Source organism: Gopherus evgoodei, chromosome 12, assembly GCF_007399415.2.
Source record: "Gopherus evgoodei ecotype Sinaloan lineage chromosome 12, rGopEvg1_v1.p, whole genome shotgun sequence".
Taxonomy (NCBI): domain Eukaryota; kingdom Metazoa; phylum Chordata; order Testudines; family Testudinidae; genus Gopherus; species Gopherus evgoodei.
The window spans coordinates 6,736,113-6,759,274 of record NC_044333.1 but is presented as its reverse complement, the minus strand read 5'-3'; the positions used below and the strand labels follow the sequence as shown (position 1 = coordinate 6,759,274).

Below are 23,162 nucleotides of genomic sequence, written 5' to 3'. Positions count from 1 at the left end.
AGCCTGCCAGCACCACTCCTTCCGCCCAAGGCCCCGCCCCCGCATGCCAGAGCCTTGAATTCCCCTCCCCCTAAAAGGAGCAACCCCGAGGGGCTCCTGCAACTGGAGAGGAGCCCCAGCATGACCACCCCAGCCACATTGGACCAAGCTGTCACCACTGCCCCAGAGCACCAGGCCGAGCCGCCAGCCTCCCTGAGTGCCAGACCTCTCCCAGCGCCAGGCCGAGCCAATGGCCTCCCAGAGCGCCAGCTCCTCCTGCCCCTGAAGGCCCTCCTCTGCCCCACCAAGCTGCTGGCCCCAGTGCCCGGCTGAACCTCCATATCCCTCCTCACCTCCCCACCCCCCACCCCAAAGAGGAGGGACGTGGGGAGCAGCAGGGACCTCCAGGATGGGGTGTGTGGAATGGAGGAGGCAGTGGGGGTCTCGGAGAAGCGCTGGGTGTCCGACGGCAGCGCCAGGGAAACCTTCCCTGGCTTATTATACCCGCCACCCACGGAGAGCTCAGAAAGAAAAAGGCTGAGAATTCCTGGGAGATGGTTGCAGCACAATGACTCCTAACTGGCTCTGGGTGGTGTCTAAACCTCTTTTTAAGTCTCAGGCCATTGCAAGCTGCCCCTGAGTCATAGTTGTACATTGTAATGACCAACGGACACAGGGATAACCAGACTGTTGAAATGACAGCCTGAGCGTAGACCTCCTGCAGCAGAAATGAACCCCTAAATGTACCATTTAGCCCTGGCTCAGGCGGAGTCTACCCCGCTCTGGCAAGCTGCTGTCTGTGTCAATACACCCCACTCTGCAGTTTGTTCTGCCAATAAAGTATTATCGAACTGAACTGAGCTGCGAGAAGCCAAGCCATTTTGGGGCAATTGTGATCTCCTTTCCCTTCTCGTGTTCACTCATCCACGTTTAATAGTATACCAAGGCTGTTCCAGCCCATGAACCCGTGGCCAGTACATTGGAGCTAATGAGATGACTGATCTCATACCTAATGAACACTTATTGCCTGAATACATTTTTTAAACATCCCACTTTTCCTTTTGCAGCCACTGGCAGTTTTCTGCAGGAGGGTTTTTTTTTTTTTTTCTTCTGGTATAACTACAGCAGCTCATAATTTTTGATTCCTCAGAGAGCTGTAGCTTCTTGTGTTTTCGTGAGGTATCTGCATTTATTTTTTTCTTGCTGGATCAGCATGGAGGTAGCATTTGTGGAATGTGTTTGCATCACTCCAGACTTCACCTAGTCTGGAATTTTATGTAAAATGCCAATGAATCTACCAGAAAGTCTAGTTAATAAAAATCAGTCATTTAGACAGGGTGTGACTCAGCGATCTGAATTTGAGGTCTAGCCTCTGACTGAACAGCCGTAACATCGAGTTTAGCCCCTGGAGGGCAGCATCTCACATGGTTCTCAAATCATTCCCTTATTCAGTTCCACAAAGAGATATTTAAGAATCAGTTCCTAGACCTCCTTGGCCAGAGGGAACAGGAACCCAGGCACCTCTGTTGATGAATAGCAATGACCCTCCCTCTTCTAAAAACCCACTATGCATTTCCTCCAGCAGCTAGGCAATCTCACTGCTTCAGGTTCCCTGCCAGACTGGAGCTGACTCAAGGCTGCAGAAACATGCCTGAAGCTTTGAAGTTCTCCCATCCACCGATGCAGCACTAAGGGGAAAGCCTTAACGCTGGAGGCTTCTGCCCGTTTGGATAAGACTTTTTAAAGTCTCTCTAAAACTACTGATTCAAAAACTAAATCAAACCCAGAACCTCCCAAACACTGAACAATGTGCAAAAAGCATCTCCCTGCAGCCTTGCAGTTAGTTCTTACTGGTGCATGTCTCTTTAGTGAATTTAGACTACAATTATTTCACTGACATTTAGAAAACCTAATAGCTCACAATGGGCTTGATCCTGCACCCATTGACATCAATGGTAAAGCTCTCCTTGGCTTCAGTGGGGCTGGGGCCGGGGCAGGCACCATGGAGCATATTACCAGGGAAGTGTTCCATATAAATAATGTTTGTACATAATGTTAGTCACTCTAATCCCTTGCCACTGGGAGACACTCCAGCACCAGGCACCAAGGAAGGGCTGGACAAAGTGCCTAGGAGGGGAGCAATGACAATTTAGAGGCTGGGATGAATTTGGGCCTAGATACAGTGATCTTGTTTTGTTCCTACAGCTTTAAATGTATGTAGGTGCATGGCTGGGGAAGTAGCACCAATACTCAGAAGAGCTGATGTGGCACTATAGAATCATAAAATATCAGGGTTGGAAGGGACCTCAGGAGGTATCTAATCCAACCCCCTGCTCAAAGCAGGACCAATCCCCAGACAGATTTTTGCCCCAGATCCCCAAATGGCCCCCTTAAGGAGTGACCTCACAACCCTGGGTTTAGCAGGCCAATGTTCAACCCACTGAGCTATCCCTCCCCCCGAGAGTGATATAAGGTCAACTACAGTCACAGGTGAGGTGTGCTCAGGACCGCAAGTGATGGGCAGCAAGTTACATAAAAGGACTGGACAATCTACCACCACCATCTTGCCCTACAGACACAGGCAACTCCCCTCCTCCCCTACCACAAAGAGGCCATTGGAGTAAGTCTCAATAATCCCTTTGCATTTGTTTAGCCTTCAAAGCCCTTTGCAAATATTAACAGGCTGAGCCTCAAGACGCCCCTCGTGTGGAGTAGGGAATATCATTCCCAATGTACAGGTGGGAACTGGGGTTCAAGGAGGTCAGTAGCAGATTCAGACCCCTTACTCACATGGAGTAGTACCTTACTCTGTGTATTGTCTCAACTCGTTCAGGGGACTATCCAAGAATCAAGAAACTATTACCGCTGTGCCTAGGTGACTTGCCTGAGGTCATCCACTGAATCAGTAGCAGGCCTGTAAACAAAACCCAGGAGTCTTGAGCCCTCCTGTTTTAATCCTTACATAATACTTACTCCCTAGAAAACAGACAAGTGGTTATCTTATTTTTCTCTCTCTCTATTGTGGGCTTTGCATGAAGGTAGTGTTTTTCTTAATGTAATTCAAACAGCTCCTATACAGCCCCCTGAACCAATCTGACTAAACTAGCTATTGCTCTTGCTGAACCAACATGGTGGCTTTGGCAGTGTTCCTGAATCTGGACTCTAACAAAGACCCAGATCTTCCAAGGTAGTTAGGGACCAAAATGCCTTTGAGGGTCTTTGTGCTACTGCATCTGCAGTCATGCTGCCTGGGGATGGTTTATTTCCTATAAGTCTCCATGGTAGAGAAACACTGTCCAAATCTGTTTTCATATTCAGAAATGTTCCTTATCCGCGGACTATCAAAAACAGTGCAGAGAATTAAACAACCCTGATTTTTCACACTGCTTGGACAGTGAAAGCAGAGTGATCACTTTCACTTTGCTTCTAATCATTTTCACTTTCAGTTTCCAATGCAACATCCCAGTGCTGCTGGATTTGCATTTCCAGCACTGCAGCTTGGGGAACATTTAAAATATTCCTGTGGAAAAAATCGTCATGCACACATTCCGGCTAGATCCCTAATAAATCCCTTCTCACACCCCACTTTACTTTTATAATATGGAAACATCTAATATCCCAGTGCCATAGACAGACACAGCAGTAGAGCTGATTGAAATTCAGAACCTCTGCTTGTGGGAAATGTTGACATTTCACAATTAGTTTTTTTCAGAATTGGAATTTCTGAAAAATAGAAATTCTGGAAAAAAAATTCACTTTGACATTTTTCCCACCGGAACTTTGGTCTAAATCAATCCAATTTCACAAAAATGGCAATTTCTGACAGAAGATTCTGTTAAAAATTTCCCAAGCAGTTTTATGAGAGAATAATTTTAAGCATGTGTGCAGACCCATTGACTTCAACAGCTCTATTCCTGTGGAAAAGCTAAGCATGGAAGTGTTTGCAGGAGTGAGGTCTAAATTTTGGACCCCAAATCAATTGATAGTGTTCCTGTAATTCACAAATCTTTTATTTTTAATGATGCAGCATGGATGAAATGGGGCGGGAGGAAGAGAATCTCACAGAAAAATTTTTAATGAAAAGGATTAGTTATGGGGTAACTGCTGTGCTAAGTACATATTTTGGCTTGACAGTAGCTAATACCTGACTGCCACTTCCCCGAGGGAAACAGCTGGTCTGTTTTCAATATACTGGGTTATAAATAATTTGTCCAATTTCATTTTATTTTTAAAATCAAAACTCTTTTTGAATTCCACCAGAGAAGAGAGCTCTTTAAAGCGTGAGCGTACTCTGAAAGGTGACTAGAAAAATGGCACTCTCTCACTCAGATCTGCTCTCTTTCTGTAGTAAGAGTCATGCCTGCTAACTTTGGCCCCCATCATGCAAACATTCACATAAGTAACCTTACTCACCCCAGGAGTCCCGTTAAAATCAATCAGACTACTCACACCAGCAGAAGTGATTGCAGGATTGGGGACTAAAATACATTTTTTGCTGCTTTTTATACCTTTTAACCCTCCAGAGCAACGCAGCTAAGACAGCATGAGCTGGATTCAATTCCTCCATGTGCATCAACAACAGAACTGTTTACTAAGTTCCAATCAGTTACATCTGAAGGCAATGGGACCACATAGGTGTCACTGAGGACATAATTTAGCCTGCCAAACCTTTATTACTGGCGATGATGCATAAGAAAGATCACAGCCTGACTCTCAAAATCCAGGCTGAGTTTGAGCAGCTGGCAGAAGACACCTCCCCCCATCTAATTACTTATAATTAAGCAGATTTGCTCCAGAATCACTGAAAAAAAATGCTAAATGAGGAGCCCCAAAATGCCATTTTTACAATAATTTTTCTGAGTAGACCCATATCTGCAGTTTATTAGAGTTTGTCTTAAACAATCATGCATCTATTTCACATCTTTTTAAACTGATTTTTTTAAAGCAATCCAGCAAGATCCCTTTGTTGTCAGTTTCAGCTTGGAGTGGCACAAAAAAAATTAAGCTCCCAAAATAATTAAGACAGGTGTCTTTATCAAGACCAACTTTATCAAGACCAGCTAGATACCAGGGCAAGATCTAAATGAATTAAGGCCTTGATCCTGCAACAACTTACACACATGCTTAACTTTATACACCTGAGTAGTTCCATTGCCTTCAATGACAATTCACAGGGCCTGATCCAAAACCTATTGAAGTCAATGGGAGTATGTCCATTAGTTTCAATTGCCTTTGGATCTAGCCTGCAGTCCTTAAAGTTAAGCACATACATCAGTCACAGTCTCTTACTGTCACGTCTCTCACAAACCAAACCCGCACCCACCCTCCTCCACAAGCAACTAAAAACACACCAGAAGTAATAACACATTATTTAAAAATTAGAACTATATTTAGTCAATTGGTTAGAGTACAAACACTTTATACAACACAGTTAAATAAATGACTCCATAAATCCAATCTGTTAACACATGAGATGAGGGCAAATATACAGCTGCCATTCCTGAATAGCCCAGCCCCTCATTCATCCACTGTGCAGATGCTGTTCAGACACTCATCTTACAGCTAGCTGTTTTGCACAAGCAATATACATGGAAACATTTTGTGTTTTCAAACCATTTGTCCTAGTTTCTCAGTGAATTCTAAAGAAAAATCAAGGCAATTTCAACTTTTATCCAAGGCATCTCCATTCTCTCTCCTCCTCCCAAGAGACGTGTAATGCAGGAAACGATGCTAAAAACAGGCATAAAAAACAGAGTCACCTAACGAAATGCTAATATGTGTCAATATCGAAGGCTGGAATTTGTAAAGAAGCCTAAGGTAGGAAGATAGATCTCCAGCACTCATGGAATTTGCAATGGGATTTAGGCACCTAACTCCTTTCAGCGCCTTTGAAAATCCCAGCCCAGTACTGTGCTGGAGAAAAAACTGTTTTAACCTGTGTCCCAGTCTGGCTCCCATTTGAGGAGGAGTAAGCCCCTAATCTCCATTTGTATAAACCTGGCCCCTGATCCTGCAGGCTGACCTGGACCCTGTGTCTGTGTGGAGCCCCACTGAAGTCAGTGGGGAGCCCAGATCAGCATGGGCGTCTGCCCAGTGGGCAGGATCAGGACCTTGCAGCACTGCCTGTGACCCCTGAAAATGGCAGATGTTTCTGAGTCCGTCCGATCACCAGAGAAGCTGTTGGTATATTACACTCTCCCTTTGATTTCCAATGTGGGTTTTGGCAACTGTGCACTAGTTTCTACTATGCTTTTTTCACATTAAATACACTAGGAAGAGGCCTCCATCCTGGCAGAATTCTGTGGCTCTGAGATAGTAAATGAAGGTCTATCTCCAAAAATAAATCCTCCTCCAAATAATTTGTTTTTTTTTTCTACAGAGTACCCTGGAAATCAGATGACTTTCAAAGTGATGAGACCTTCAGGAACCCTCCAAAATATTGGCATAAGACATGTCAAATCTAGGTGCCCCTCTGAAATCCAACAGTGCTGCACATGTTTACGGAAAGGAATTATACAGATAATAAATCCTTCCTCTCAATAATTATTCATCTATTGCTTATCCTAATCATACACACACTTCACAGGACCTTGTAAATGTCACATGAGTGAGGGCATGACCCAAAGCCCATTCAATTCAATGGGAGTATTTCCACTGACTTTGATGGCTGGGGATCAAGCCCTGGCTGTGGAGGTCCACAAGAAGCAATCGTAGAGTTTTTTCAGAATAACCCGAGTCCTCTTTTCCCCATAAAGAGACATTACATGCTCATTGTTCAAGGACTAGCAAACCCTATACAAAACATAGCTGTGGGCATTATCTTGACCAGCCCTTATGCCATCTTTGAAGAGCAAGGAAACAATCTGTATTTAACTACAGGCCAGACAAGCTCAACGTCTTGTTGTCAAAAGGGAGCCAGAAGATTTTCCATTTGCTATTTAATCCTACTCAAGTCGTGTGATTTGCTATAGTGCCTCACGTGGCTCTTGGCTCACAACTGGGCTTCACGCACGTTTTTACTTCCTGCCAACCTTTTGAGGTGGTATGGACAGGAGACAATATCTTTAATTTAAACAGAAAAGCTTAATCTACTCACACAGAGCCTCTATTCCCTCTACAGGAAATAGAACCTACCCAAGACTAAACTAATCGGAGAACAAATCTTTGTCTAGAAGAGGTACTGGAATCTAAGCTTATATAAATGCAGGGATGGTGAAGACAGCAAGATACTTGTTTGCTTGAGCTAAAAATCACCGTGCAACTCACGCAGAGCAGAAATGCCACATGTGGTTTTGAGAGTGGTCATTATCGCTCAATGAAGAGAGGATAGCCTGAACCACCATTATTCCTAATGGAGTTATCTGCACAAGCCAACCAAAGCAAGACCAAAGCTTCTCAGCCACTGAGTCTACAAAAGCCTTAGAAAGGGAGAGAGAGAGAAACAAGCCTGTTTCTAGGCAGCATCGTATTCCCTTTGTTCTCTAGTTCGAACGCCAGCTGGGATGGAAACAGAAGGTGTTAAGCCTTCTTCTCATGTCTCACCTGAAGTTACAATTACGAGAGGGACAACAGTTATTTGCCCAGCAAATCGCCAGGACGTTATATCTGGTTACAGGTGAAAAAGTAGAAGCAGGAGCAGATTAACTCCAAAATCCTGTTTTCATGCCACCATCCTTAGCAATAATGAAGGGAAAAATATATGCAGGTGGATGAGACTCCATAATATACCAGACCATAATGAGATCATGGATTTAAGGGGCCAAAGCAGCAGAGCAAATCTTTGCCTAGAGGATGGTGGTACCGGAATCTCACAGCACATTTCTCAGGGGACTTTTTAACAGAGTGTGGCTCAGACTTTTAGGTCTGATGCTCTTAAAGCCAGTAAAACAGCTAGTGTGATAGATGCAGCAGACTTTCATAGTTCAACATTTCAGTGATTTCAACTTGAAAATTAGATTTCTCTTTTTTAAAAAAAGTATGTTTACATGGTGACAGGAATTATTTTGAAAAAATGTAAACATTCCCCCCTCCCTGCACATAGTTCATATGCTGGGAACTTTCCAAGCTTGTTGGAATTGTATCCCGGTGGCAAGAGATGACAAACCAGCAAGTCACCATTTAAATGATATAGAGCTTTGACTAATTATGAGGTCTTTGGTTTTGCCAGTTTAATGGCCTGGGGATGCTTGCGAGAACTTTTCCTGGGTGAAGGTGACCACTGCAAAAGGCGGTGGTCAACAGGATTTTGAGTTCTACACTTTGTGTTAACTTTGGGGAAGGGAACTAAGAAAAAGGAAAACATCGCCGGGCCAGATTTTGACTGCGTCACCTCGGCTGAGTATCACCTGAACTCCATGAATGGTCCCACTGACTTCGGTGAAGTTAAATACTATTCACCGGGAGAAAAGGGACCAGAAGCTAGGCCTAGATCTACAAAGGTCTTTAGGCACCTAACTCCCATTGATTTCACTGGCAGCTCTTTGAAGATAAGGTAGAACCGCATGACCACACAAAAGAGATAATGGATAAGGGCCCATCCAATGAGCAAGCCAAGAAAAGAACTTTGGCAGAAAGGAACGTCTACAACATGACGGCAGGAGAAGCTGTTGAACAGACGGCTCCTTACAGATGGGAAAGTTGGACACAGAAAGACCAAGGATGGAGGTTCGGAAACTGTCGCAGTTGCTGAATCCTGACTTGCAGACGCTCACTAAGCGGAGCCTGGGACAAAGCAGAGGAGGTGTGTCTGTCGCTGGACAAGAGCTCAAGAAGTTAAAGGGGAACTGTCAGGTAGTCCAAGTTTCAAAATTTGACCTACCTTAAAGACCAGTACTGGCCAGAAGGAAGTTCTCTTTTTCTGCAGAATTCTTTCCTTTTGAATCCACTTTGCTGCTGAATTATTATTTTTTTTAGGTTACTTCCTAGTTTCACCAAACCCAGGCAAAAAGATAGATCACCACAGTGCTGCTCCTGCAGCAGCAGCCTATCAGGACAGGTCTAGCCCTGTGCGGACACTGACAAGGCCAGGAAGTGGGGAGGAGGGAAGTCACATTTGCCTGTGCAGGATTCGAAAAGACGAGTGAGATGGTGAGGAAAAGGCTCAGCATTTTGACAAATGGCAAACAGTGATCGGTAGGCAAAGAGCGGTTTATTTCTGGAGCTTCTCTGAGGGTGTTACAAATAAGGGAGTGTAAAAAGAAAATTAAAACGAAAAAAGTAGTCAACAGTGCCCCTTTAAAGACAGGCGATTGAGGATGTATCAAGCAGGGGGCAGGGCGCACATGAGCAAAGGGAGACGGTTGGGACAAAGGTGAGTGATGAGATGGAGGCTGGGATGCAGTAGGAAGCCACTGTCCTATGCAAATTGGCCTATTGTAACTGAAAATAGACCTCTTTCTATGCGGCTTCTGTAGCACTCTGTATGGATGGCACATCCAGTTCCTTTCCTTGGTGAAACTGTTTCTCAGGGTCAGGCCATTTTAAGAAGGTGATGTTAAGCATAAAGGGAGGCCTAGGTTGGATTTAACCAGGATGGGAGTCAGGTTACCGTAGTGACCAGGCTGTCCCATCTACACTACAAGGACTACAGTGCTGGGGTACCCAGTTACAACACAGCAGAGCCATGGCACGTTTGTGCTGTGCCTGTGCAGATGGGACCCTGTTCTGACACGAGCTACAGCCTGATTGGGCCAACGGTTTAGTTCTAGGTACACAGGCAAGTCTGAAGCACAGACTGATTGCCTCTGGGGAAGGCTTACTGAAGACATCCCCAGGGACCCTTCCCCATCAGCTCCTCGGCCCTGAAAAACCAAGCAGGGCTAGCATATATTCCTGTGAACACAACTAGGAATCTGGTAAGCGGGGAGTGGCAGAGGCCACAACACATTAAAGGCATAGAGCCCATTTTAAGATTCCACCTGCATAGTTTTTCCCCTTAAGCAAATCCCTCAGCTGCACTGCCCAGCACTGCCCTAGATACATAGACCCACACATGGAAACAGAAGATAAATACAGAGTTTATATACACACGCACACATACATAGCACCACTTCTATAAGGCTTAGAAGATACTAAACGAACATTACAGGGAGGTGCTTGTTATAAAGAGGTATTTATAATGAGCTTCCAAAGAGCCAGGAGACACAACATACAGCAGATAGCCTTATATCAGAGGTAGCCTTACAACAGACAGCTTCAGTACCAAGGCGCTGGATAAAAACTATGCGAGGGGAGCTAGAGGCAGAGAGGAGGGCCGGAGAAAAGAAATGACAAAGTCCTGCTGGGATTTTAAAAAGTAGTTTCAAGCGTCTGGGTTTGTTAATTTCAAGCTTGAGCTCACTGGCTCGGAAATGCTGTCTGCCCAGTGCAGAGAGACAGCTGGGATATACACTTGACGACTGAGCAGGTGACGAGTTGGCTGCTGTGACAGAGATCTCTTCCTTAACCGAGGGTGTTAGGAAATGCAAGTGGCACCACTACTGCTAGCAGGAAGGCGGTTTGATATGAGCGGAGTTAGAGGGACAGACGAAGCAGGGAGAAAGCCCTGGTTTACTCCACCAGCGGTTCGATTCACTACCCAGATGTAGGTGCAGCTCAAGGCAGTGGCCGAGGAGGAAGTCAGAAGCACTCCAGGGAGCAGTCACTGAAGAGGAAACATTGTTAGCACTGCTGGTTCTGCCCGGGGTACTTGCAGAGTTGGGGGGCAGAAAGGAGGGCTCAGTGGTCCCCACAGAGAACTATGAGGGTAAGGAGTCTACTGTGTTTAGGATTAATGAGAATGCCCCAGCCCTCCTGAGCAGGGGAGAGGCTCAGAGGACTGAAGTCACCCATTGTGTGTGTCCATGGCAGGGGTGTTGGTGCAGACACAGGGGCTATCTCATCTTTTTAAATCCAGCTGGGATCTCCAGGCAGCCAGACCCTGAACTAGAGTTGTAAAGGCCTCCCTTGATTAGAACATCTCGAGAGACCTCACCCTGTACCACATCCTTCTCAGCTGGGGTAGGGAAGGAGAAAGTGTTTGCGCCTTCCCTGGCTCTGCCATTCATTCAGAGACGGGGGGAAGGAGGGGCAAATGGGATACTAGCTAAAAGTGGCAGCCAGTCTCACCCTCTGCTGTGGGGCAGACACCACATGGGGAACCAAGCATCTAGTGTTTATCCAGGCCTCCGAAGGAGCTTAACACTGAGGGAAAGATGGCAGACCCAGGGTAGAGTTTTCCTATCGATTTCCGAGCTCCTGTCCTCCGGTAGCCCGGCTGCTTAAGCCCCTGCCCAGTAGTTGGAGGCAGCAGGCTCTAGCCTACTATCGTACAACAGATTCACACTCTTCCCCCCACAGAAAACAAGTGAACAGCAGTAGACAGCACCAGGAAGGGCTCCAAACAACCTCAGCACCCTCCACTGCAGGGGGGCACTCCCCATGGCTCCTTCCATACTGAATACTCTCCATACATTTCTTTTAAAACTTTTATTCAATAATATAGAATTCCTTTAATTATAATATAGAACTGTCCATCATGCCGTATTCCCCCCCTCCCCACCCGCTGCCCCCTCCCTGCCGCATCAAATCTGGAGCCAGCTAGTTAATAGGTTATGCTGGGGTTCGGGGGGGGAGGGGGGCGCAAAGGTCAGCATGGGGGGGGCAACATTAGCCAACAACCGTTTTGCATACCCTTCACATTTTCCATGCTTTCTGGTCAGGAAGAGGTCAACAGGAAGTCAAAGGCAGAGGAACCTTTTACATTCAGAAGTAAGGTTTGTGTTTATAAACTGGTGAGTGCCATGGAGCCGGTGCGGTCTCTGGTCTCGTCCCCTGCCACCGCAACGCCGTCTGGCCGCCAGCTCTGTACACACGCTGATAAGACGTTTGATTTGGTTCTTGTTCTGCTTATGGAAAATTGGGAGGAACAGCATCGGACCTAGGGAGAGATGGGAGGAGGGAAGTGAGCATCAGACGCGAGCCGCAGTTGATGCCAATGTGTTGCCAGAACTTTTTCCTTCTTCAGCACCTAGTAGATTGAACGCAGGGCCAAGGAGACAGAAGCAGGTTCTAATCCTTCCCCCACAACTTACTCCCTACATAGGCTTGAGCATATCATGGAACCTATGTCCCTCAGTTTCCCTATCTGTAAAGCAGGATAATACTGACCCAATTCCCAAGGGTGGCATGAGTCTTACATGGTGCTTTGAAGATGTCAGCATTGTAGGAGAGCTAAGTTACTATTGCATGGAATAGCAGGTGAATCAAAATCTGTTTTTTCCACCTTGCCTCCCATACTTATGGCTCGCAATGCCCCCCTGGGATAACATTCTTATTGGGGGCCAGTAGGAGTCTCTCTGTGCCCCCAACACGTTCTCACCCCCACTGAGATGCCTGCATCACCCCAAGCCTCTCCATGCACTAGTTCCAACATGCTCTCAGGCCCTGCTGCTCTTGAGAGCAAGGCATCAAGCTCAGGTTCTGAACTGCAGCCCATCACAAGGTGCTGTAGCACTGGGCCGGGTTGGTAGGCGGGAAATTTTCACTGTACGTTTGCGAGCTCACCCGTCTCATTGCCATATCTGTGCCAGATTCCTGAGCAAAGAAGAAGAGGTGTGGTCAGGGATCTCCCTTGCCCCCTTTCTTTCTGAAGACAAAGCGTTTTTCACCACCATAAGGAAAAGTAGATGTGAACAGGGGGAAGTGGCATTTCCGGCTCTGGGCACCTAACATGCAAACAGGCTCACAGAGAGAACGGGATCAAGGTAGAGCTGTGTACACACACTACTACTCACTGTACAGTACAGCAGCAAGGAATGGTAGATTGCAAGGTTATTCCATAATAACCATTTCAATCAGTTTTCTCATTTCCTTTTGGGCTGAAGCTTCTCACATTTTGTCTCAACACCAGCTTTGGGATGGGGAAGGTGGTGGGACTGGGCTGAATTTTCAGGGTGACTGAGGCAAGCTGCTTAACCGTTCTATACCTCACGGTTCCCCTTCTTTACGACAGGAACATGATTTCGCTTCCTAATTTACTTTGGGATTGGAAAGCATTGCGGAGACTCCAGAGGAAAGGTCCTGCCAGAGGAGAGGACAAGGTGTGTGCTGCATGTCAGTATGGCTGTGTTAGGGAAGAATGCGTGGAGGTCTCCACACCTATCAATAGGAGGTCTGAAGTAGGGTCTTATGACCCTGGACCTCTCCCCCCAGAGCCTTCCAGCCCTTTTCCCTCTTCAGACTAAAAAAAGGCTCCGGGTGAAGATTCTATATCCATCCCCCATTAGTTACCAATGTAAAACTAAGGAGATGGGCAATGCAGATGGTCTCCACTGCAGTACCAATAACTTGTCCTCATTGCTACAAGAAATGTAAACCCCTTCCTTTCCCAAACGTGCACATCGACACTCACTTAGCATTGGTTTAATGGGTTGGAATTTAATGCTAAATACAAAAAACCTGGAGTTAATGCAGCACTGAGGCTAAGAAGCCAACCAATCAGAAGTCAGGAAATTCCCAATGTTAAAGTCCTACCCAAACGCTAATTTGACCTCATTGCCATCCGTTGTTTTACAGGGATAGATCAGAGGTTCCCCTTTCAGAGATACCTGTCTCATGCGTGCCCCACTCTTTCTAAGCAAGGCGGGAGGGAATGATGGGTACCTAAGGGGGCACTCACCATGTGGCTGTTGAGGAAGCCACTTGCTGCATGCATGATCTAGCAGCCTTAGCTGCCGGGACACAGCTCCCTCCCTGCGCAGTGGGGGAGTGAGGCTGGCCAAGTGAACAGGGTAATGCTAAGGGCTGGGGGCAGCAGGGAAGCAGAAAGCTGCACCAAGTGAGTACTGGCCCCTGCCAGACAGAGACCCTTGCTGACCCCAGCCCTTCAAGTGTAGCCACGCCCGCTTCCCATGCAGAAGCTCTGTCCAGCAGGGAAGTGGATGGGACTCTACTCTGAGGCCACGCTGAGGGGCCAGTGTCAGCAGGGGGATCAGCCTGGCAGGGGGCCAGTACTCCCAGGGTGCAGCCATCAGCTCCCTGCTCAGAGTCCACATCAACCTCCCCAGAAAAGGAGGGTAACTGCCAGTAGGTGGGTGCTGCAGCTGTGCAATGGGAGAGCGAGACTGGCAGGGAGCTTGTTTCTGGCAGCTGAGATGTCTGCACAGAGCCCCATCTGCTTCTCTCCGCCAGACAGAGCCCACTCCTGGCCCTTTAGCCTGGCCCCCCATCAGCTCCTCGTGTGTCCACCCCACCACGATAAACCTCAATGTGCCCCACGATTTGAAAGCTCAGACTTGGGGTTGTGAACACATCAGGCAATTGCAACTGCTCTGCTCATTTCATGTCTAACAAGGGGATGGGTCCCAGACAGGCAGGAGAGGGAGTGGGGAGGCGGTGGGAGGGATACACCATCCCAGAGTGAATACAGCTGAGAACCACTAGTACAGGTTCAAACAAACAGTCCATTAGAGGGTCATAATTAACAAGGAACCTCCACTTTTGAGATTTTCCAACTTTCAAGGGCTTGAATCCTCAATTTGGCCACCGGACTTTTCAGGGAGTGGGACATATTGGGTTTTCTGGAAGGTGCGCTCTAGAAAACAACCCTGGTTTAACGTTTCAGTGGTGAGGGTATGTCTGTAGTTAAATAAAACCACAGCTGGCAGAACTCTGGCTCAGGGCTATAAAACTGCAGTGTCAATAATCAGGCTGGAACCTGGGCTCTGAGACCCTCTCCCAGCCTGAACACCGAGTCAGCCGACATGGGCCAGCCGCGAGTGGGGTTTTGTGTTTTTTTGTTTTTTTTACACTGCAGACGTACCCTGAGAGTCTGGCAAGCACAAAAGTTTATTCCCTGGGCATGAGCGACTCCCTTTGAACTCAACAGCAGCTAAAGTGATTTTGTGGAGACTTTCACAGAACTTCACCTTTGGGCTGAGACCAAGCATGAAACGTATCAGGCCAAAAGGAGCTGGTGAGAGGAAGTTAAAGAGCCAGTTCTGATAAAAAGGGAAATTGGAACAGAAATTAGAACTCAACCCTAACTACAGGATGCAAAGCCTTCAGCTGCTCTTCATTTCTGCACATTCCCATAGACTAGAAGACAACAGAAGTTCATACGTATAGATATTTATTGGTTTCAGTGAATTATACAAATGGATTTGACCTGCTATCAATGTCAATATAACTTTATTGGGATATGGAATGTAAACAGATGTTTCAAATAGAAACATTCTAACCTTATAAAAAAAATTTAAATATTTGACAATGCCGGAGAAGGAAATTCTGTGTTTAGGTGCTGGTGGCAAAACACGATCTCCGGTTTCTAGGTTCAGGAGGTTTCTAGAACTGCTGGATGAAATTACACACAGAACAAACAGGTGGCAACTGAGTTGTGGGGCTATAAAGCTACCAAGGTATCAGATGAAAAGCCACAAGAGAACCACCCTGGCCCCCAACGGAATCTGAGTCCCAGAATTCAGCATTTGGCTGATTGTTAACACACGACATGGACCCAAGCTCTGCCTCAGTAGCTATAGTCACCCCAATAGCGCCACTCCGTCCCTGTTCCAACCACACCTCTGCTTCCTGATCCTCCCCCTTTGCTGTTCTCACTCCTGCATCCCCAAGCTCTCCTACTGCATTTCCTCACATCTTCATTCAATGTTGCTGGCATGAAACACTCCAGATTCACACTCTGGAATTGTACTTCACCTGGCGCGAGTTATCATGTGAGAGCCATGAAATAAGTTACATGGTTGTATCTCTCTTATTACAGACAGTCTTGCAGGATCAGCTTTCCTGAGGTCTGTGGGAAAGTATTTTGCCTGCTACAGAAAAAACCTTCTGCCTCTACATTCAGGACTTTCCATAACAGGCCTATCACATTTTCTGAATGCACCTGCAGGGGTGTTCACCTTTCTCTTAGCAACTTAGAAGGTGGCTGTTGGTTTTAAATGATCCAAACCAATCCTGAGACACACTTTTCCTCCACAACAGAATCCAAAATGAATGGGCCAAACTGGGACCTGGAGTGAACAGGTGGGACCTCCCAGACCTCAGAGCTGCATCTGCTTATTCCCGGTCTGAATTTGGCCCCAAGTGTCCACAGTTCCAAAGGGTTTACTTATACAGATGCATGCTATGGTCCACTGGTGGAACGGCAAGTTTGCTCCACCAGTGTGGTAGGAAAAGGCTAGATTGGGAAGGAAGAGCAGGCGCCATGGAAACGTGAACAAGAAGCAGTCGCCGTGAGCCCTGGGTATCTTGCAAACCATCCGCCCAGGGCTTTGGTACCACAGGTTGAGTTACATTATCCACAACCACCAGAGAGGAACAGAGGTGTTAGCCCCCCACAGGTTAGATTTCTGCTGAGTATAAATGGGGGAGGGGTCTTGGTTAGTCCCTTTACTGTGTGACTGAAGGTTTTGTTTTTATTTGTAAACATCTTGAGTTACCCGTTGTTTTCCAGTCTTCATCGTGCTGCTGTCAGGCCACTGGAGAGCACAGCATTTTCTGAGCTGGGCTGGGACTGCTCCTTCACCACTGGGTCTGCAAGAGACACAAGGATCAGCCAGGGATGGGAAGCAGTATTACAACGAGCAATATCAAAGCTTCACTTTCATGAAAGCTTAGGTTCTTCCAAGGAACCCCCCTTCAAGCAGCGCAAGCTTTCATTAGACTTTGGAGAACCTGGAGTTCCAGCCATCAATATGACAGCAAGATCCATAGGGAGGTACTGAATGGAAGACCCACCTCCCACCTGATCAACAAACCCTTCTTTCCTTTTCCAGCCCAACCACGTGACTCTGACCTCAGGTCTTGCTCCCCCCAGGACTCACAGAAATATGGGTGCTCCATAGCCTCTTTGGCAGTCAGTCTCTGTTGATGGTCATATCGCAGAAGTTTGTCCAGAAGGTCCAGGACTTCAGGACTGACCAGGTGTCTGTTCTCACTATGGATGAAGTTCTCCCAGCGTTTTCGCGAGTGCCTGTAGCAGAGAGATGTCTTTCATTGTACAGACCAATCTCTGAATGGCACAGCAGCTATCATCAGACCCTAGGAGGGTTCACCTACCACACCCAATATGTGAATTTAAAGGGCAGTGTTGGGTTGGAGCTAATTAGAGCTACCTACCAACCCGCTCTACATGCAGAATCCAGCATTTCACTAGTGACACCCAACAAGGGCAGTGCCACTCAAGCTTTTTCCTTCACAACCCAGCGTACTTGGCTTTTGGCAGCGCTGGGCTTGAGGGATAGTTCAGTGGTTTGAGCATTGGCCTGCTAAACCCAGGGTTGAGAGTTCAACCCTTGAGGGAGCCACTTAGGGATATGGGGCAAAAAGTGGTTGGATGATTTAATTGGGGATTGGTCCTGCTTTGAGCCGGGTGTTGGACTGGATGATCTCCTAAGGTCCCTTCCAACCTTGATATTCTATGATATCCCAATGAGAGGGAGAGAACCGCACAGTAAGGCTAATTTAGACGTGCTCTCTTTATGAGCAGCTTTACAGAGGTCCATTGCTGTCAAGGGTTCCATTCAATAAAGAACAGACATGATTTCCAAACATGGGTGATAGCTAGGTTCTGTAGCCTGCAACGTGCAGGAGATCAGACTAGATCACGACGGCCCCTTCTGGCCTTAGTCCATGAGATACAAGGGTTTCAAAAGCAGGCTCAGAATGGCGAGAATGTCTCTAGTTTGAAGCCAGCCTTGCAAATTTCTACTTGCCATCACAAGAGGTGGATAATTTTACTTTGATAGACCAGTAACAGATCATCATCAAAACTTTCAAAGCAACGCAGTGAATTTTACTGGAAGAGATGTGATTAAATCCCTTGCTCTATTTAGAAAATATCAACCCATGTTTCTCGTTGTCGTCATGGGAACGGGTGTCCAAGTAGATCCTGGGTCTGGGCTGGCAAATTTGTGTGACAATTTTGCAAACTGAGAACATGAAGGCAAAGCAAGTTCTGGGACAGAAGGAAAGCACAGATCGCGATATGTGGTGTTAAGAAGGAATTTTCCCCCAGATCAGATTGTGAGTGGCCTGGGGGATTTTTCGCCTTCCTCTGCAGCATGTGTTTGGGGGTCACTTGTCAGGATTTCCCCACCATTGCAGGGGCCTCAGACACTGGTGCACCTCAGTCTCATTTTCTGCCTGCTCATCTCCAGTGGGCTGTAATCCTTTGGCCTAATTTTGGTTGTTGGGGTTAGCAACCAGATGCTGGGTGGTGGTGGTGTTGGTCTGTGATATGCAAGAGGTCAGATTAGGATGATCTGATGGTCCTTTCTGTCCTTAAACTCTATGTCCCCTCTACGAATCAGTCAATTCCCACCATCTGTGTTAGGTTCCCCCCAACTCATTTCAGTCATTTTACTGGCATCACAAGGAATAAGAGATGTACCCCCTAACATGGGGAGAAAAATAAACCTAGACGAGCTTTTGGAACCCAGGAGAGGCAGAGAACCAAATCTACCATGAAAATCCAGTGACTAGTTCAGTGCATAGACAGCCAGAGGATAAAAAGAACCCATAAGTTACATCAATAGCTAGATAAGAGGCAGACAAATGACACTGCAGTCCAGGAGACCTAAAGCATCACTTGTGCTTTGGAGTCACTCTTGGGATGAATGTTTAAGGAAAAGAAACCAAAAGTCACGTTTTGCTTCTTGCCTCCCCTACTTACTGTCCCAGGATATCATTGAAGTGTGGATCCAGTTCTATGTGGTACTTCTTCAGATACCCATACAGTTCATCTGTGCCCAGAACCTTAGCAATGCGAACCAGCTGCAACAAAAGACAGATTTACAGAAGCAACAAGAGAAGGGCAGGTCACTGACTTAAGAGAATGTCCTGCCATCACTGTACTGGCTGGCTGGATAGAAGGGCTGCTGCATCCATGTTAACCACAAACAAGAGTGGGAAGTTAGTCAGTTAGCACCTGGGCAGCCAGAGATTAGGAGCTCAGCACTGGGGAAATCCTGCGGTCCAAGGAAAGCTCCCTTGCAAACTTGTTTCTCCAGCACCACAACAATTTGTGCCACATATCATTGGGCCTTCCAAAAGGCACATGCTTTCTATTGTGCAAGTCCTGACACCTCAGTTCAACCAAATGCATAATAATGCTTTGCCAATCAGATGGTCCCAGCCCAGGAACCTCACCCCCAACCCAAGGAAAGACGCAAACAAGAATTCCCCCTTTCAGAGTCACAGCATCTCCTCACCTGGTCATAGTTGTCCTGGCCATGGAAGAAGGGCTCCTTTCGGAAGATCATGCTGGCCAGCATGCAGCCTAAACTCCACATATCTAAGCTATAGTCATACATCTGAGGAGAGGAGAAGAAAATCAAATGGAGAAAGGCCACACTTACCTTAGGCCCAAGCCCCAGAAGACCCCTAGTCAAAGGAGGCTCTCAGCTTTCCAATTTAATGGCAAAGCTGCTCTAACCTGGTAACCCCCAGAGGGCAAATGGACAAACCCAAAGTGGCCTGAGTGCAATGACAAGCAACGCACTAGTAGCAATTTGAATGCAAACTCTTACTTGGTAGTCCACAAGGAGCTCTGGTCCTTTGAAGTACCTCGAGGCCACGCGGACATTGTATTCCTGAGCTGGATGGTAGAACTCTGCCAAACCCCAGTCTATGAGCCGCAACTAAACATGCAATAAAAAGAAACACACAGAGTAGGAGCAAACAGGTTTAGTTGCCAAATACAAACAAGTCAGGTGAAGCCAAGTCTGCCAAAGCCTTTTTCAATGGTTTGGTGAAAGCAAAGCCCTTTGTGCAGCGATGCAGTATCGTCTGGACTCTGCTCATGCTGTCACCTCACTCTATTATCTGCAGTGCTCTGTAGCATTACCATGGCTCAGAGAATTCTCTGCCTTGCAACCCTAATCAAATAATCTATTGCTGGGTGACTCATGTGCTACTAACGCCACCAGTCAAATAAAAAGACAGTTAATTGGATGCTAGGGAAAAAGCAGGAACCAGCCACATTAAACAAAAATCAAAAGCACAACTGGGCGTGAAGGCAGCATCAATGCTAACAGGTGGGAAGAGCTACGAGAGAGTCACTGGCTACAGCAGATGGGATGAGCTGCCCTTTCAGGTGAGAAATGCAGACTGCACCACACTTGCATCGACCTGCAGACGGCGTAATGATTGCCAGGGAGACTGTCAACCCCTGAGCTGCCGGCATCAGCTGGGAGATAGCTACTGCTGATTCACAGGGAGGGAACTGTGGCTTAGAAGCTCAGGAGAAATGTGCATGTGGGAGGACCCTAAGGCATCATTTGAACTGGGCAGATGGAGGGAAAGACCCTGAGATACCACTTTCCCTTTAGTATATGCAGCATTAATCCCAAATGGGAAAGGGGAAAATCAGCAGTTCACTGACACATGCACATGAAGTTAAGATGGCACTCCAGTGCTGGACATCAGGTTTCTGACACAATGGGCAAGTACCCACTAAGGTATTTTATCCCACGGATTGACCAATGTCCATTAAAAATTGGAGAGGAGACATGGAAAAAGAGGCCACAGTATTGCACATGGCAGGCCAGTGCAGATAAGCCACAGGCTTTCACCTAGGAGATCAAGCTAGTCCAGTGACTGCAGGTGAAAGGAGGTTATCCACTAACTTCATCCACTTAGAAAAGTCATCTGAAACCTACAACAGCTTCAGAATTCAGAGGAGGACGCAGCACTCATGCCAGTGGAGTGAAGTTACTCGAGGTCTCTGAAAATGCTGTGGTCTCACATAATACCACACACAGACGAGCCAGGGCTGGAGCAACAGCCTCTATTCTGAGCCTCTTGGCTTTTGGGGATTTAACTGCAGGAAGGATCTTATACTTCGTAGATTTAAAAACAAACCAAAAGCTAGAGAACTGGTAGACTCCACCCACCCCCACGCACCAGTATCCTCTGTCCCCTAAGAAAGCAAAACTCTGTACTGAGACTATAACTTCACTGGATCCAATGACAGGAGAAGCTTATGTTCCCAATGTATAAAATCCATGTACTCTTCAGACAAGATAGGATGTCACAACCGAACAATCATAACAATCACACTGTCCACCAGAGGAACTTCTGCCCCTCTGTCCTCCCACTTGTGCCCCACTGCCCTCCCTCTATTTCTCTTATTCCCCTGCCCCAAGCTTTCCAAGCAGTAGCAGTAACCCTTCTCTTCTAGCAAAGGTTGGAAACCACTTCCCAAATAAGCAGAGGAATTGGAGTAATTAGAAGCAATCCCCTCCCCATCCTGGCCAAGTCAGAGCACTTTGCTTCTGTAGAGCTCAGAGAAAAGGCAGCAGCAGCAAAGTATGCTAGCTCAGACAGACAATCCCCAATACATGTAGAGTACAAGTGATCTCACTCAGGGAAGAGAGAGTCGTTGGGAGTGGAAATAAGAAAGCAGCAGCCTAGACTAAGGACATTGTGGTGGCAAAGTTTCAAGCTGCCCTGAAATCTCGATAACTTTGTGCCCCACTGCAGCAGTACCTTTTTCTGTTGGTGGTCTATCATGACGTTGTGGGGTTTGACGTCCCTGTGCATGATCCCCATGCTGTGACAGTAATCCAGGGCCTGGCAGACAGACAATATACATTCATGTTAGACAAACCAGTAAACACAGACAGAAGTCCAAGATGCAGCACATGGCTCTCCAGCCAATAAAGTAGGTGTGCCCGAATGAAGAGAGTACAGAACCTGAAGGACTACGAACAGCCAAGACCCTTGTTTCGCTCACTATCCTGGTTGTGGCAGAAGTGGCATGTTGCTAGTAGAGAACAAGAGGACTATGCAGCTGCCATTCTACACTTGGTTCACTTGTCGTACAAGGCCCCGACTCCTGGATCTGTGCTCCCAGCATGTACTTTAGAGCTCAAGAGCCAGTGAGATAGATGTCCCATCAGTAGCTAGGTCCACAACCACAAGTGACTGTCCGTCATTTCCGCTGTCGCTGATGGCAGGAGAGGAACTCCCCAGGAATGCAATGATTTCTACCATTTGCTCAATCTTTTAGGGCCTCTGAGGATGGCTTTTCTTCTGAGCCTCCAGAATTTGCTTGGATTTACCAATAATTTCTAAACAAAGATCACACGTGTGCAAGGCGCATAATGACTGGAACACTATGGGAGGAATGACGATGTGGTTCAAAGCACAAGGCATGAAAAACAAGCAGAGAGTGCACAGACCTGAGGGCTTGTCTACATCAGAAAGTTGCAGCGCTGGTGAGGGAGTTACAGCGCTGCAACTTTGAAGGTGTACACATCTGCAGGGCATCACCAGCGCTGCAACTCCCTGTTTGCAGCGCTGGCCGTACTCCCGTTTTGTCTCGGGTGTAGAGGATCCAGCGCTGGTGATCCAGCGCTGGTAATCCAATGTAAACACTTACCAGCGCTTTTCTTGACCTCCGTGGAAGGAGGAAGCCTCTGGTAATCAAGCTGATCTCCTTTCCCGGTTTGCTCTCTCGTTCCCGGAACCCCGAGCAAGCAGGTAAGGAGAACGGCTTGCTCGGCGGTTCGGGGAACGAGAGAGCAAACCGGGAAAGGAGACCAGCTTTGCCGCGGTTTGCTCTCGCGTTCCAGGAGCCACCCTGCAAACCGCAGGGAAGGAGACCTGCTTGCTCGGGGCTCCGGGAACTAGAGAGCAAACCGGGAAAGGAGACCCGCTTCGCCGCGGTTTGCTCTCGCGTTCCCGGAGCCACCCTGCAAACCGCAGGGAAGGAGACCTGCTTGCTCGGGGTTCCGGGAACGCGAGAGCAAACCGGGAAAGGAGACCAGCTTCGCCGCGGTTTGCTCTCCCGTTCCCCGAGCAAGCAGGTCTCCTTCCCTGCGGTTTGCAGGGGGTTCGGGAACGCGAGAGCAAACCGCGGCGAAGCGGGTCTCCTTTCCCGGTTTGCTCTCTCGTTCCCCGAACCCCGAGCAAGCTGGTCTCCTTCCCTGCGGTTTGCAGGGGGGTTCGGGGAACGCGAGAGCAAACCGCGGCGAAGCTGGTCTCCTTTCCCGGTTTGCTCTCTCGTTCCCGGAACCCCGAGCAAGCAGGTCTCCTTCCCTGCGGTTTGCTGGGTGGCTCCGGGAACGCGAGAGCAAACCGGGAAAGGAGACCAGCTTCGCCGCAGTTTGCTCTCCCGTTCCCCGAGCAAGCAGGTCTCCTTCCCTGCGGTTTGCAGGGGGTTCGGGAACGCGAGAGCAAAC

The 23,162-nt window shown here is 47.5% G+C and overlaps 1 protein-coding gene across 4 annotated transcripts in view; it reads right to left on the bottom strand.

Moving 5' to 3' along the window:
- Positions 1–5,349: 5,349 nt before the first annotated feature.
- The window catches only part of CSNK2A2 (casein kinase 2 alpha 2), a 44,428-nt gene continuing 26,615 nt past the window's right edge, over positions 5,350–23,162 (bottom strand). The window contains exons 6-13 of one of the 4 annotated variants that reach the window (XR_004002773.1): positions 21,466–21,549; positions 19,506–19,616; positions 19,188–19,289; positions 18,650–18,750; positions 16,800–16,948; positions 16,416–16,509; positions 8,798–11,896; positions 5,350–5,709 (exon numbers count right to left, since the gene is read on the bottom strand). Coding sequence is in view for 1 of the 4 variants with exons in the window: in XM_030581269.1 (XP_030437129.1) it covers positions 16,433–16,509; positions 16,800–16,948; positions 18,650–18,750; positions 19,188–19,289; positions 19,506–19,616; positions 21,466–21,549 (624 nt within the window). In the remaining 3 variants the exon portion in view is untranslated. Of the gene's footprint in view, positions 11,897–16,415; positions 16,510–16,799; positions 16,949–18,649; positions 18,751–19,187; positions 19,290–19,505; positions 19,617–21,465; positions 21,550–23,162 lie in introns of all 4 variants that reach the window. The other 3 variants (XR_004002774.1, XR_004002775.1, XM_030581269.1) reach the window with 3 other exon arrangements.